This window comes from Venustampulla echinocandica (assembly GCF_003357145.1).
Source record: "Venustampulla echinocandica strain BP 5553 chromosome Unknown scaffold_2, whole genome shotgun sequence".
Lineage (NCBI taxonomy): Eukaryota > Fungi > Ascomycota > Leotiomycetes > Helotiales > Pleuroascaceae > Venustampulla > Venustampulla echinocandica.
This window is the reverse complement of record NW_022474207.1, coordinates 1,982,786-1,996,926: the sequence shown is the minus strand read 5'-3', so window position 1 is coordinate 1,996,926 and position 14,141 is coordinate 1,982,786. Positions and strand designations below refer to the sequence as shown.

General features: G+C 49.7%; 5 protein-coding genes across 5 annotated transcripts; 1 reads left to right on the top strand and 4 right to left on the bottom strand.

The window, feature by feature from the left end:
* Window positions 1-65: 65 nt before the first annotated feature.
* On the bottom strand, window positions 66-1,220 carry BP5553_05014 (Cellulose-binding protein; the record flags this gene model as incomplete). The annotated part of the gene is made up of 3 exons (XM_032013637.1): window positions 66-503; window positions 611-1,015; window positions 1,074-1,220. 3 exons carry the CDS (start codon window positions 1,218-1,220, stop codon window positions 66-68), a joined length of 990 nt encoding a protein of 329 aa, XP_031870237.1.
* A 1,706-nt stretch (window positions 1,221-2,926) lies between these two features.
* Window positions 2,927-4,450, bottom strand: BP5553_05013 (uncharacterized protein; the record flags this gene model as incomplete). Its single annotated transcript, XM_032013636.1, has 1 exon — window positions 2,927-4,450. The coding sequence occupies one exon, from the start codon at window positions 4,448-4,450 to the stop codon at window positions 2,927-2,929; it is 1,524 nt and encodes a 507-aa protein (XP_031870236.1).
* A 1,400-nt stretch (window positions 4,451-5,850) lies between these two features.
* BP5553_05012 (uncharacterized protein) lies at window positions 5,851-7,027 on the bottom strand (the record flags this gene model as incomplete). Its single annotated transcript, XM_032013635.1, has 2 exons — window positions 5,851-5,989; window positions 6,375-7,027. 2 exons carry the CDS (start codon window positions 7,025-7,027, stop codon window positions 5,851-5,853), a joined length of 792 nt encoding a protein of 263 aa, XP_031870235.1.
* Window positions 7,028-10,655: 3,628 nt separating this feature from the next.
* Window positions 10,656-12,649, bottom strand: BP5553_05011 (uncharacterized protein; the record flags this gene model as incomplete). The annotated part of the gene is made up of 4 exons (XM_032013634.1): window positions 10,656-11,417; window positions 11,470-11,609; window positions 11,654-12,408; window positions 12,459-12,649. The coding sequence occupies 4 exons, from the start codon at window positions 12,647-12,649 to the stop codon at window positions 10,656-10,658; spliced, it is 1,848 nt and encodes a 615-aa protein (XP_031870234.1).
* Window positions 12,650-13,153: 504 nt separating this feature from the next.
* On the top strand, window positions 13,154-13,995 carry BP5553_05010 (5-demethoxyubiquinone hydroxylase, mitochondrial; the record flags this gene model as incomplete). The annotated part of the gene is made up of 2 exons (XM_032013633.1): window positions 13,154-13,396; window positions 13,462-13,995. The coding sequence occupies 2 exons, from the start codon at window positions 13,154-13,156 to the stop codon at window positions 13,993-13,995; spliced, it is 777 nt and encodes a 258-aa protein (XP_031870233.1).
* Between the last annotated feature and the right edge of the window lie 146 nt (window positions 13,996-14,141).

Here is a 14,141-nt window from a genome sequence, read left to right as displayed (position 1 = left end):
TTTCACCATTCCAGCTTTCCCACCTTCACTCTACCCTCTCTCTATTCAACACCATCAATTACCCACTACAAACACTGAGAGTAGTACTCGTTTGTGACAACACACTTCGTTCCCTCAACACAAGTTCCAGACCCTGTCCACTGCGCACCTCCACACTGCACATACTGTGCCAAAGTGCCAGCTGGTGTTGGTGTAACATTCGTCTCAACAGGTGCATTGGTTGGGGTTGCAACCTTGGTGCTGGTGACCATTCCACTGGGTTGGCCTACAACGGCACCGCCAGGTCCAGCAACAGATGTGGTGATGGAACCGCTCTCGATGTAAACACCGGAGAAGTAGAAGTCCTCGTCGGAGTCGGATCGGCCACTGACGGGGAGCTCAAGGACACCGAGATGCCAGTCTTGGCCGTTCGAAGAGGTGGATGCACTGACCGGGGCAACGGTTTGCACAAGGGGGTCGGAGCCGGTGGAGTGCCAGAAGCCTACCTTGTTGCCGGAGAAGTCCTGTTTGGTTGTGAGGTTAGCTTGCTATATATATCTCCTTTCTCGAGGCTGGTTGGGATTTCAAACTGAGAGTTATAAAAAGTGAAGAGAAAAGGTAGGGCACATACAATCTCATAAGCAACGTTATGCCAAACATCCGCATCCCAAACCGTGTTCCACTTGCTCTGTCCACCAACATAGAATCTCAAGTTCGTATCACTGTTTCCGGATGCTCCCGAGATCCACCCACTCTTCAGCTCCACAAAATGGCTTTCAAAGAAGCAAATCTGGTGCTCGCGGTAGATTGAAGGAGCATTGGTGTTTGAGCGCTTGATGCTGAAATGATAGAACAGCTTTCCGCTGGCGATGGCAGCCTTTGTTTGTGGGATGAGTTCCGTACGGCGCATGTTTTGGCCATTCCAGTAGGCTGTGCTATCAAGTGTGAATTTGGCACCTTGTTTAGAGCCGCCGTCTGCGGGGTTCTTGTAATCCGGTGATAGGTTTACATATTTTGATACTGCGCCGGAGCCGTGCTGAATATGGGTTAAAAACTGAATTGGGGTGGTAAGCGATAAGGGTGACGGAACGAACAATGTAATATTGATATGGCCCGACTTGGTTGCTCCATGACCAAGTGTTGAGATCGGCACTCGAGCTCATGTCATTGAAACGGCCATCCCAGACGATAGTTCCTGCGCGGACGGAACCGGCGAGGAGGGCGAGGAGAGTAAAACGCATATTTACTTTCTATTTTCAACAGCGATAACAAGAGGTAAGATACAATAAATGCTGAGAGGACAGCAGAGGAAGGATCGCGACGGCCCAGACGTGGAGGGGCAAGAATATAAATATATTTACTCTAGATCACAGTTCATCTCTGACTAGCACATCATATACCTTGCTCACGCACCCGAGAGGGTCATATGAGCACACGCATCTCTCGAATCGTATATAACAGCGGGATTAAAAAAGGAGTCAATCAAGGGACGACGGACCGACCAAAAGGCGCTCGTGTAAGTAAAATATGCGGTTTATTTCGATCCGCTAACTACTATGCGGAAGTGACGGTTTGGCTCCTTGGATAGTTTATCCGGCATTGGCAGCGAGGCTTAAACTCGTGGATGCGGAGCTTGGATTCCGAGACTGACCGGCTGGTGGCGAGAACTGCCGGCAGGGGGAGGGGGTTGCGAGCAGCGTAAGGAAGGATGATGGAGAGGTTTGGAAGAGAGTTGAGAAGAGAAAGCATCGCAAGCAGAATGAATATACAAACATGAATTGAGAAGGGTAAACACTGGTCTTGTCCTTGCGCTGGCGAGACATTGCCAAATTCATCATCCATCACATCTTCGCCAGATCTAGATTCCGAATGCAGAGCGGGCCGTCTTTCCCATTCTCTGGCGACCTACTATTTGCCAGGCGTATAGTTAGCCTGAAACCGGAGCTCGATATATATGATATACTTATCAAGCATATATGGGGTCCGGCAAAATCGAAGTCAGATGAGATGATGTCGGATCAAGAGTTCGCTCCGATGCGGGAAAAGGAGATTCCCCACAAGTTTTTGGTTCGCGGGGGGGTTAGCTGGATTGGGAACGTAGCCACAGTGTGGCTTATAGATTAGGGGCTGGGGGCATTCTAGTAGAAAATGGGGAGGAGATGCAAGGGAACAAGGGAGCAAGGAAATATACAAATGTATACTTAGAGAACGGGACTACGAAGCAACCCAAAAACAGCAGCGTGCTAAATGCCGAAATTTATGTTGTGGTCTGACTAATATAAGTCAAGTCGGGCAACAAGGAATAATGCTAACAAAATACTTCTTACGGTACCCTGCATTCTTTGCAAGAAACCTTTGCCTTGCTATTTTCACTTATAAGCATCCCCCAACCCCAAATCGAGCTGCGAAGCCTTTGATATTGCGATTCAGCTTGTAATCAGAGCTAATGTTTCCTCATCAAATCTTATAGATATAGTGGGATGGGTTAGAAAGAGACAGAACGGTCATATTTAAAGCTATAAATATAGCCAAAATCACCTACAGCACAAGAGACGTTCATGTAAGAGGGCATAATAGAAGAACGCATATAGGTGTCAAGGGTTTCAATTCATCGATGTCTATCCTATCAAAGTAACACCGCAGGCACCCCAACCCCCATACCACCACGTAACGCCAGACCCATTTTTTTAAGACAAAAAGCTGCCTGGCTTTTCAATCCACAAAGAAAAAGCACCGTTTATGAAGCATAAGGAGGGTATTTGCGTGGGTATCGTGATTTATAAAGTTTGAATGTCTCACTTCAGGTGAGTCAAGTGCGCGGCGGGAGTTGGGGGGATATTCGAAAATGTCTCAATTGAGTTGAGTAAAAAGGTGGTGAGGTTGGAAGAGAATGTTTCAATGGGGGTGAGTAAGTAATGGATAGGGCGGTGGTGATATTTGAGCAATTTCAACGGCGTGACTTATATAAATCACGTGCCTGGGAGGACTCTGTGATATTTGCATTCCGACGGCGGTCATCTGTGCCTTGGATAGGGCCATAGTCCCGTCCCATTGGGGTGCTTTGATGCCTGATATGGCCAAACGGAGGGCGCTGGTGGGCTGCTTGGATACCACTACTACCCTGGGCAGCCTGGTATTCGTCGTTTCGTGGCATAGAGAATCCAGCAGGAGCCGGGCCAGTTTGGCCCTCGAAGAGAACTGGCCTTGGGTGGTCGGTGGGATGCGCAGGGTTGGTGGGATAGGAAGGAGCCGTATATCTAGACCAGCCTGTACCAAAAGCGCTGACGTCTGACCGGGACCGTTGGTGGGCCGGCCTTCGAGCATCATGGGAATAGCTAGATTCGAAATGGGCAGCGGCGGACGGGTTATCATATCTTCGCGGGGTTGGAGCTGGTAAAGGAGCCCGGTGAGAGCTGGAAGAAGCGGCAGGCTCCCCAATATGGAACTTACGACCGTCCACCTGGCGCTCGTCGGCCAAAGCGGGTCGACTTGGTAACTGCATTTGCCGTCTGAATGGCAGTACAGGAGGATGGGAAGGCATATCCTCCGGTTCGTTAGGGCGGCGGCGTTTCTGGAGTGGAACCTCCTCGGTGCCCCAGGACGAAGACTGGCTTGGGCGCCGCTGATGGGAGTAGTCAAACTCAACTCCAGTGCCGAAGGACGGCTGGCCATAACGTACAGGGCCACCCAAAGACTGTGAGCGCTTGTGGGAGCTAGCTACGGCCATTTTCGATGCAGATGCCTTTAGAGACTTGGAGTCTTCCTTGACGTAGATATTGGGAAGCAGTTCAATATCCGGCAGACAAGGTATCAGATCTGCGATGATCTCGTTGTGGAGACGATTAAAAACGGTGATAATCCCGCGTGTCGAATAACCCTTCCCACATAACTCGAGAAGCCATTTTGGCACAGCAGTGGGAGGACGAGCAAATCCGGTGTCATCGTCTCCATCCTCACCATCTCCAGCATCACTCGCATTAGGACCAGATTCAGTTCTCTTTCGCTTCACTCCACCCATATCATCGAGGCGTTTCTGTTCCCTCTTGCGCACTGCAAGACCCCAATCTTGTAAGACCCCAGGCATCCCCTTTGCCGCATTGTTAAAAGACCACTCATGAACACGGCGGATTTGTTGTTGCACAAGGTCGCATTGGAGCTTTGCGTATTCCTTCGGGTTTCTATATCGTGACCGCTGGTAGTGTTTACGACAATAGTGGACCCAGACATGTTGGGGAATCATCCTGGTGCACATCTTGTTCCTTCCAAATATGTGCGAGATTGCTTTCCGCAGTTGGGACCCAGTGTTGCAGTCAACGACATACATACACTGGATAGTATCATCACCTAATGAGGCTGAAGGCGGCGTCTCGGCGACTTTTGGAAGATCCACAGGGGACGCATCATCGGGGTGGTATGAGGGTGGAGGGGTCAATTCCCCCTGCGGTCCAACTGAACCATCGGAGTGGCTCATGTTTTGGATATTGGGCACAGATGCACTTCGCTTGTGACCGTTGGAACTTATCAGGGACTGGTGGTGGTGATCGAGGGGTGCGCTTAAGTATTGACTGCTTCTAGCATGGATGTTAGCTGAAATGCTTCCCGAGGGTCGTTAGACGGTAGTAGGGAATAAATAGTTGAAGGTCTGTATAGCTCAGGAGACGAAGATATTTCAAGCTTGGATAGAAGATGCACACACTTGTGAATCATAGGCTGTGGGGAGCGCCCATCCTAAACTTCGATCTTTGAATCATAGACGCGACAACAAACATGATCTACCCTGTGAATATCTTATTTCGGCTCAAAGATTAACACTTGTTAAATTAACCGAAGGTAGACATTGCAGTGATCTAGAGAAGAGAACCCCGAGAGAGAGTGGTGTCGAGTGAATCGGCATTATCGTGTCCTCGCCGCTCACTTTCGAAAGTCACATTTTGCTACAACACTTGTTATAGGTAATGAGTCGAACGAACCGAGGGTTGGGCAGATGTGTGATATGTGTATAACTTATACATACCTTGACCAGGGATTGTAGAGGTGGACGCCAGGTGTTGTTTGAGTATGGTGTTGTTGTAAGAGAACAAGAAGAACAAGCGACGAGATAGATAGGTACTTCTACAACTCGCAGTGAATAATTCGTAGCCTTGGCGCCTTAACGCCTTGCATCTCACGTTTTGAATATAAACAACAGTTGTTGAAGTGAGCAGAATCAAACAAGATAGTGATTCAGAAAGAATTCAGGAATGAAAACAAATTTGTTCGTGCCTTAATAAGTGTAGGACAGATGTGTTCGCTAGCGGAAATCGAGTGAAGTGCTCAGAGAATGGTTGTACGAGTTTGGTCGGAGTTGAGTGTTGAGATAAGAACAGAGGGAAGAGGATGTCACCGGGAAATACTCTCGCAGCTCGCTAAGATTTCCCCCCCAACCGACGGTGAATACTCTGGAGAAACTTTCTGCCCTCCCAGGGAATCCGCTTAGGTTGGCTGAGTCTATCGACTTAGCAATGATATACCATGGAAACTTCCCTTTGTCGAAACTTGCTTAAGTTTATGCCTGGTTTATGCCAAGTATATGGCCCTAACAAATCTCGTTCTTCTCTATCAGGTTGCTCAATATCAACCGGCTTAAGCTGAAAGGATGCTATTTTGGGGAGATGACCATTCTCTTGGGCTTTGGTATTTCAGGGAAACTGCCATCAGATTTATCCTCCAGAAGTGATCTTAAAAAGTATTGACCCACAGGGCGCAATGATCATAGCACACCTTGTATTGGCCATTGGTCCCCTGGGTAAAAGTTGGTGTAGTTTCTTTTAAGTAAATTTTGCTTCCTCAAAAGGTATATGTATTCTTAAGGATAAGCCAACTCTGGCTAATTTAACTAAGATGTACAATTCGCTCGCGTAGAGCACGCATCGCTGGGGTTGGATAACCTGGATCGGCCGCGGAAACTTCTAAAATCACAGGTGCGGAACTCGTCTTGGAATTCTTGACATCCTCGCAGACATCCTTAACACTAGAAAGAAATTTGAATGGCTCCTAACTGGACTTCCAAGTGAGGGCTATGTTCAGCCAAACAGGTTTGATGTTGGGCCCAGGGAAGTACGGTTATTTATCTCCCCATTGGAGAGTAGAAAAACTTTCACACGATCGTGCTTCATTGGTACAAAACGGCTAAAGGGATTGGATTCCCTCTACTTAGAGGTTCAATGCCCTGATATTGGCTATGCTCACAGGCTTCAACGGAGATCTATCTGTCATTAAAGGGTGCACTGTCACCCGACAACTGCTTGTCATCTTGGCAAATTTCTAATATGGAGCCTCGAGCATTACTCGGAGGCTTGATTCTTGGTGTCTGGATAGGGTTGGAAGGGAAGAATAAGGAAGAGCAGTGTGCTTACTTTGGGGGATGCTGCGCTGATCTGATGATATGGTGGTTGCTAGTATCTAGCCTTAGGGTGGGGACCATCGTGCGCTTGATAAGGATGGCATCGCTCGGGGATCCTGGTCGGCCCGTATTCTTCTCATCATGCTCTTCTTGCACTTGAGCTTCGAGTGGTGGTGATAACCCGTTTTCCGCGATAGGACCAAGCACATCGAAGTGGTTTGCTGATGGTGTGGCTGGTGTGTGCAGCTCGTGGTTTAATCCTTCTGGGAGAAGCGAAGAGCACGGTAGCTCTATGGCTGATGATTTGGGAGAAAAGTATTCCGCTGCCACAGCGTTTAATGGGTGGGGGCTGCTGACAGTTGAGAAGGATGAGAATCTTGAGTGTGTTGTTGAAGGTATTGAGGATACTAAAGAGGAAAAGCTGCTTCGGCTGTCTGAAAATCTGTGCTTCGGCGAGGTGGGCGAGACTAGCTGCTCATCATCGAAGTGAAATGATTGTGGCGGTTGCTGTTGTGGAGGTGGCGATGTAGGTTGCCGTGTAGTTATTGGTAACGCATATCCTCCAGCGTCCCAGGGCGTTCGACTTCGACCGTGGATCTTCGGCCGCTCTATTCTCTTCTCTTCTGCAACAATAGACTCTCCATTTAGGAGAGATGTGACATCCATGATCGTGACTGTTTAGATTTTCGTTCTAAGAAAGTAAAACTGTCGAATCCCGAATTCCCTCAGGATAGCGGGCAAGATATATCTCCTGAGCGAGGCTTAAAATATCCACCTCAAAGGTTGATGTAAATTGAATGGTCGTCTGAATTAGATATGTATTTTCAGCACACGGCACGGATCATCTGGTCCCAGCGGATGGGGGGTCGAGGATAAACCACCGTAGTGTATAAGTTGGAAGTGGTGGGTTTCAGGCGTCTCGCCGATCCGGGGCGGCTGTTGATCCGGACTCCCAATTTGAACAATACAGCTCCGGCTCAGATAAAGTTCGGGCGTGTGGCTCTGATAATAAGACGTAGGAATCAAGTCTCCAAATGTCTTGCTAACAGATCTCAGAGGACGGATGATGGGATCGACTTCCGACGATGCATTGACCACATGGGGAATGTTCGAAACAGACTGACGAGGCTAGGTGTTTTCGTGCTTAATCTTTATAAGACATGACTTATCAAGTCATTGTGCGGATCTGCGAAAGCCCGAAATCAGCCTTTTGGGATTGTTCTTTTCTTTCTTTTTTTGAAACACTGAGGCTCCGAAGCATTGACTGTTGACGGCTGCTTGCGTAGATAGATAGATGAAGTGGAAACGGTGTTATAGGACGGGCGAACTTCAACCGCCTTCAGCTAGATTGGTCACGCAATTTATCATGAACTGCTGCGTACTATTCGGTCCAAGATCCAGGTTGCCGGTTTTTCAATATCAGTTGATGAGCGAAGGGTGACGAGAGACTACTCGGCATAAGTGTGCCAAGTGACCAAAAGATAGGATGAAGCCTATGAACCATTCAAACTACTAGGCAATATAAGGCTGCTCCGGGTACGCATAAAAGGTAGGCCACGTTTAATTCGACGGATAGTGGAATAAATGGGGGCAGCAAAGAACATCACAGACGGCGACTAACATGAACACCACATGAGGGAGCAGAAAATGGGAGTGAGGTTGGATCTCTATCGTCCCATGGCGGGCTGGTAGCTGCGTGTGAGACGCATAGTGCATTGATTATGGTGGGAACGGAGACTCGGCCATGTTTGATGTTAATATTCCCCACACTGTTTAAGGTGGTAGCATCTGGGAGCCTTGTCGATAGTAGTCAAGGATCCTAAATCAAGCCATCATCAACGAACCAGTTGGGCAAACCCAATGCTAAGTGGCACTGTTATCTTAGCGTTTGGAGAGTCCCAACGGCGGTAGATTTTGATCTCCATGGTCGAAACCCAACCTTGCAATATCCGATCCGATCCTCACTAACCAGCACAGCCGCTACCATCTCTGTTGGAGGCAATTCTTGCGAGCATGGGGAGCCGAGGGACCGCACGCTCCTAGGGAAGAGTTCCGAGGCCCGTCCCCGTTTGCTCGAAAAGTGTTTGATCTTAGGGCGATGGAGATACATCTGGATATCTGTGACGTGAGAGCTTCGCATCTGACCGTCAACTCACGGACCATTGCAGCACCGTTCGGTAGTTGTGCGGTGTTCTTCCATTGGTGGTCGGTGGCGCAGAATCCTGCCCAGGGGGGTTCTCTGAATAGCCTGCAGCCACGCCGATGTAGCCTCATGGGTAGCGGATACACTGTTCGGCGGTGGCATGAGGCTGCCCGCTACCATCGTGATGCTGCCGTGGAACGTAGAATTCGATTAAAGCAATGGAAGAGAGGTACAGTGTACTTACCGCGACCTGGTCACGCCAAATGCTTGAAGCTGATGATGCTTGCTATGCTCACACAGCTTCAGCATAACTTCAGCTGCCAGCACACCTGCGTCCATTCGGAGTCCGCACCGGAAGATTCCTCGCCTTATTATCCCGAGCATGATGGATCATTGGCGAGGGTGCGGAGGTGCGAGGAGGCGCACCCGCAGTGCTTGGTTGAGGATCGAGGAGGACGAGAACGCAGCGATCCCATCAAAGGATACTTCTCCATCCGCAATCCGCAATCCACAGCCCGAAATCTAGTTGGTGGTCTATCTGAGATATTGCGGTGGCTGTGCAGTGTCAGTGTCAGTGTCAGTGCCAACGGCTCTATCTCTGTCTCTGTCTGCGACTCTGGTCTCCGACTCTAGTACTGCGTGTGCCCGTATCAGAAACGAAGCAGGAGCAGAAGTGTTGTTTGAATAACCAGCCCGCGATTGGATTCCCAGCTCGAAACTCCGTGTTTCAGGTCCTGCCGATGCCCTGGGCCGCCAGATCTCCCGGATCGTACAGTCCTTGTTTACTCAGTACGGGGCAGGGCTGTGCTAAGTACCATCGCAAAGCGCCCTGATAGGTGGCTAGGACGATGGAAGCCAGAGAGAGGCAACAATAGGCGCCCGATCGGGTTGGGGTTCGTGCCTCGTTGGAACAGCCGCCACGGTTTCATAGAAGTTCTCTGACGAGTTCGAGAAGCCACAGTGTCCAAGTCTGCCTTGTCCCGTTCGAGCTATTCTTGACCTCAGCCAGCGCCAGCTATTCCTGATATCGACCCTTTACCCAGCATGAAGATCGTGGACCAGGAAGCGCAAAAATGCCAGCATGTGCCAGCATGGGTGTCTCTCTGAGTCTCTGGACAGTGGACGAGGCTGTGCTGGCCAGCTGAGGGCGATGAGTGGCTCCAGAGAATGTCTCTCTGACGTGAGCTGGGACGCGTTTGAGCAAACCCTGAAGCAGATCGGAGATCAGGGGATGGTCTATCAAACATTGTACAGATTCTGTGCGTACGCGTCCGTACTGTACGAGCATGATACAAGAAGTCAGCGGGAGCTGAGTTCACCATCCGAACTTGGGATGACTAACACATGATCACACACAAGGGCGGTGAGATGCCGAGGAAATAGAAGTAATACTGCCATCACGTGGTGGCCAGCACGGGGAAATGCTACCTAGACATGGAACAGAGCCGGGGCTCCATGTTCGGACTGTATTATCAATGCATTTATATCAATATAAGTCAAATATTGATACTACGCTATAATGGCTTCTTCCCTTCGTCGGCGGATGCATTGCTATTACCTGCTGGTCCTGGCATGAACCTACAAAGTACGGGTAGGCACGTGAGCAACAGAGCTGAAACCGCTCAGATCTGACGCGTACCAGGAGGGAAAACTTTCAGTCTGAATTTGAATTAATATATTGGACATAGATCTTAATGCTTCTGGGAGCACCAACCTGTGGCTGAGATCTGGGGTGAATATAAAAGGAAATAAACTATGCAATACTTATGGATATTTACGAATCACTAAGGACAGGCCCATGGATAGACTTGCTACAGAATGCAGTTTCTCGGAATATATTTCATTTACTGCGCACTAGTCTATCCTCCTCGATTCATCAAGAGTAAGTCATCAGAATCGCTCCGCTGGCCAGGCTCCCGAAACGCTTTAGCAAGAACCTGGAACGAAATCAAGGATAATATACACTCGCATATAAGTTTCTGAAAGAAAGTCCAGCAAATTCCCCCCGCTACAGAGCAACATCATATCACAATGACCGATGCCTACTAGTCAGAGAGTATTTCGAAGATGTAAGTTCCGTGTATGTGACCAAGGAGGATTCCACCCAGATTCAGCTTTATGCCGGTACGGCCTTCGTCGGGCCCCTATACTCTAAATTTCGATATCGATACCGAGATCAATGGCACCAATAATATCATCATCCATCAACGGGCGACGAATAGTAGGAATACCCTTCTTGTCTCCATTGCTTGCCTGTAGCTTGGCAATATGAGGTAATGGCGTTGAAGATTTCTTCGCGGCGAGTTTAGGAGTACCAGAAGCTGGAGTGTTAGTGCCGCTCCGCTCGCTGTCCGTTTTCTTTCCACCCAATCCTTCAGAGACATCATGCTTGAATTTAGCCTGAGTCTTGAGTCTTCGAGAGTGATCTTCTACGACAACCTCTCCACGGGCAAGTGCCGCTTCAGTAAGCTTCACAGCTCTTCGCTCATTGATCTGGGCTTGGCGAACTTCTTCGGCGTTCTTCTTGCGGTTTTGCTTGTTCAGGATAGCTAAGCGTTCCTGTTGAGTTACGACTCCCGGTGCTGGGGCCTTCTTTGGGGTTGGGTGCATTGAGGTGCTGTACGCCAGCTTGGGTCCCTCGAGAGCTTGAAGTTCTTTTCGAAGAGTCTCTTCTCTTTCGGTGTGGCCGCGGGCTTTAGCATCATTAATTGCATTAGTGAGGCGGTTACGCTCAATTGGTATAAATTTGTTGAGGAGGGCCCCCGATTTGGTCAACTTTTCTTGAAGCTCTGCTTCTGTCCAAGTACGGTTGACCAAGCCATTAATCTCAGAGATTTTGTTAATGAGTTTTGGTTTCGTTGGGAGTGGAACGCCTTCCACAAGACAGGTCTGCTTATAGCGATTCCATTCGGCCTAAACCCCCATTAGCATTGGGCAGCTACCAAGCAGGCGCCATTCTACAAACCTCTGTAAAGGGAGAATCAGAGCAGGTAATGAAAGGCCAGTTCCGCTCAGACTTGCCATGCGCAGCACGAACGTACTGGGTGGTCTTGAAGTGCTTGCCATTCGCCGATTCCATGGCATATGGTCTATCCTCAGCGAAGCCTTCAAATAGTCAGCAAGCATCCAAAACTTCTAATTCATCATACACATGCCTTTGATGAGCGCCATCCGATATATGTTCTGGCCAGTCTCTTTGTCAACACCAACACTGATCCGTACAAAGCATCCGGAAATAGCCTCGTCAAAACCAGGGTAGAAGCAGACCAAAGCAAATCTTGATCTCCCAACTCGTACTCTTTCAATATCCGCAAGACCAGCAGGCTCAGCATCGCGGTAGTCAGGAGACTTGCTTTTCTTTTTCTTGCCCTCGTCCCATTCCACCTCGCTGTCTCCATCAGCATCCACGTCAGAGTATTCCTCGAGTGGAGTTTTGCGGCCTCGATTGCGTTCCTTGTCCTCCTCACGACGGCGCTGGCGGTCATTCTTCTCAGCTCTTGCGCGCTTCAGACTATCGATACCGGTGCTTGCCTCTCCAACCCTACCGCCACCAAGTTTGGTCCGCTGGCGGGAGGTCTTTCGCTGGTTCTCATCTAAATCGGCAGCTCCAGCCTTGCGCTTTTTGTCCAACTTCCTAGTCTCAGCCTCGCGAGCGCTCAGCAACTGGCGAAGGGCTCGATTCTGTCTGTCTCTCTCAACTTCCTGTGCACGTTCGGCTAACAACTCCTCACGCTTGATCTCAGGCATGGCCATGATCTCGGCCTTTTCGGAAGCACTCATGAACTTGCTCTCGAAGGGATATCTCTCGCCTTCCTCATCGTACAAAGCGGCGGATTCGGATTCCGAATCTGATTCATCCATCGGTGCTGATCGTAAAGAGTTGGGTGACGAGGCGCCAGAGGAGCTATCAAAGAATGAGTCTCGCCACCTTCCCGGGAATCAGCGAGGACTTACGCTTCGCCCTCTTCCTCCGAATCATCACGGCCCTTAGATTTTCGACCGCTGGACTTCTTTGCACTGGGCTTACCCGATGAAGGGTGGTCTGGTAATGCTGAGTTTTCTCTGCTCAGATCATGTGGCGCCTCTTCCTCGTCGGAGGAGGCGTCTCCTGCGAGAGCGAGGAGCTCGTCATCGATATCCGCCATATTGCGTTAATGGCGATTGGTATATGCGGTTTCTTAGGGCGGTAAGGAGTCTGGGTCGAACCACGGTCTGATCGAGCTTTGACTGCTTTGAAGAAGGTGGATTGGTGTCTGATTGTAAATGGTAGGAAGGCGATAGATGTGAGATAAGTTGTCCAAAGCCTGGAAGTTAAAGCGCGAGAGCGAGTGGAGCAGGGAGGATAAAGTCGACAGACAGCCCGGTGCAATGCAGTCGACAATACGAAGCAAGATGGAGCAGACAATAGGTAGATGGTGGGTGTTAAGTGAGGCTTAAAGGTGAATAGTTAGAAAGGAGGTGTACAACCGCGAGTTCTCGCCGCCCGGCTGCTAGCGCGTGTCGGCAATTTGTGCCTCCCTATCGCCGATGCGCGTCATTTTGTGGCCGCCGAGAGCCTCGCAAAGTCGGCCAACTCCGACTCTCCCAAGGGTTTCAACTTATTCGTATACTCACCCTAGGGAGCAATTGACTCTGAAATATCATTAACAATGGCTTTATATTCCTGTGGACGCTCAACTCTCCTAGCAGCACATATCCCCGTCTACGACTTCCTGGCCCCAAGCCTCATTAACATCACCCGATCAACACGTTCAGTTCGACATCTCTCAACATCTGCAGCATCCAATGCCCAAGATGCCTCCTCAAATACTCCTGGGTCTGACGCTCAATCCCACCCCAAACGGCCCTCCAAACCTCTAACCCAAGCTCAACGGGACTTCCTCACCAGCGCCGTAAGTCACCCGTCCTGCTCCCCAAACTCCCAAACCCCAGTAACTAATATAATACCACAATGCAGCTCCGCGTAAACCAAGCCGGGGAACTCGCTGCCACTCTAATCTACGCCGCCCAAACACCCCCAATCGTAAAGGCACACCCACACCTCCGGCCACTAATGAAACACATGTACGACCAAGAAGCCGGCCACTTCGACACCTTCAACTCGCTGTTAGCAAAACACCGCATCCGCCCAACAGCCATGTATCCATTATGGACAGTCGCTGCGTCCGCCCTGGGCTGGGGGACCGCGCTTTTAGGCCGCGAAGCAGCGATGGCGTGTACGGAAGCCGTGGAAACGGAGATAGGAGATCATTATAATGGGCAGTTGAGGTACTTGCTGGACATGATTGAGGGTATGGAGAGTCGGGGGGAGGTGATAGGGGAGGATTTGAGGGAGCTGGTGGGAACTATTCGGAGGATTAGAGATGAAGAATTAGAGCATTTGGATCATGCAGTGGAGAATGATGCCAAGAAGGCGGTACCGCATGAGTTGCTTACGGGGGTTATAAGGGCTGGGTGTAAGGGTGCAATTTGGATCAGTGAGAAGGTGTAAGATATCTATGTATGGTTTGATTGATTAATACTTAAATTCGGGATTTTGGAAAGAATTCAACTCTCCGCTTTTACGCTAAACATATGGCCAAATGCCTCATCCCAATGCTAATGCAACGCACCCGACCCGTTTCTGCCTACGCACAA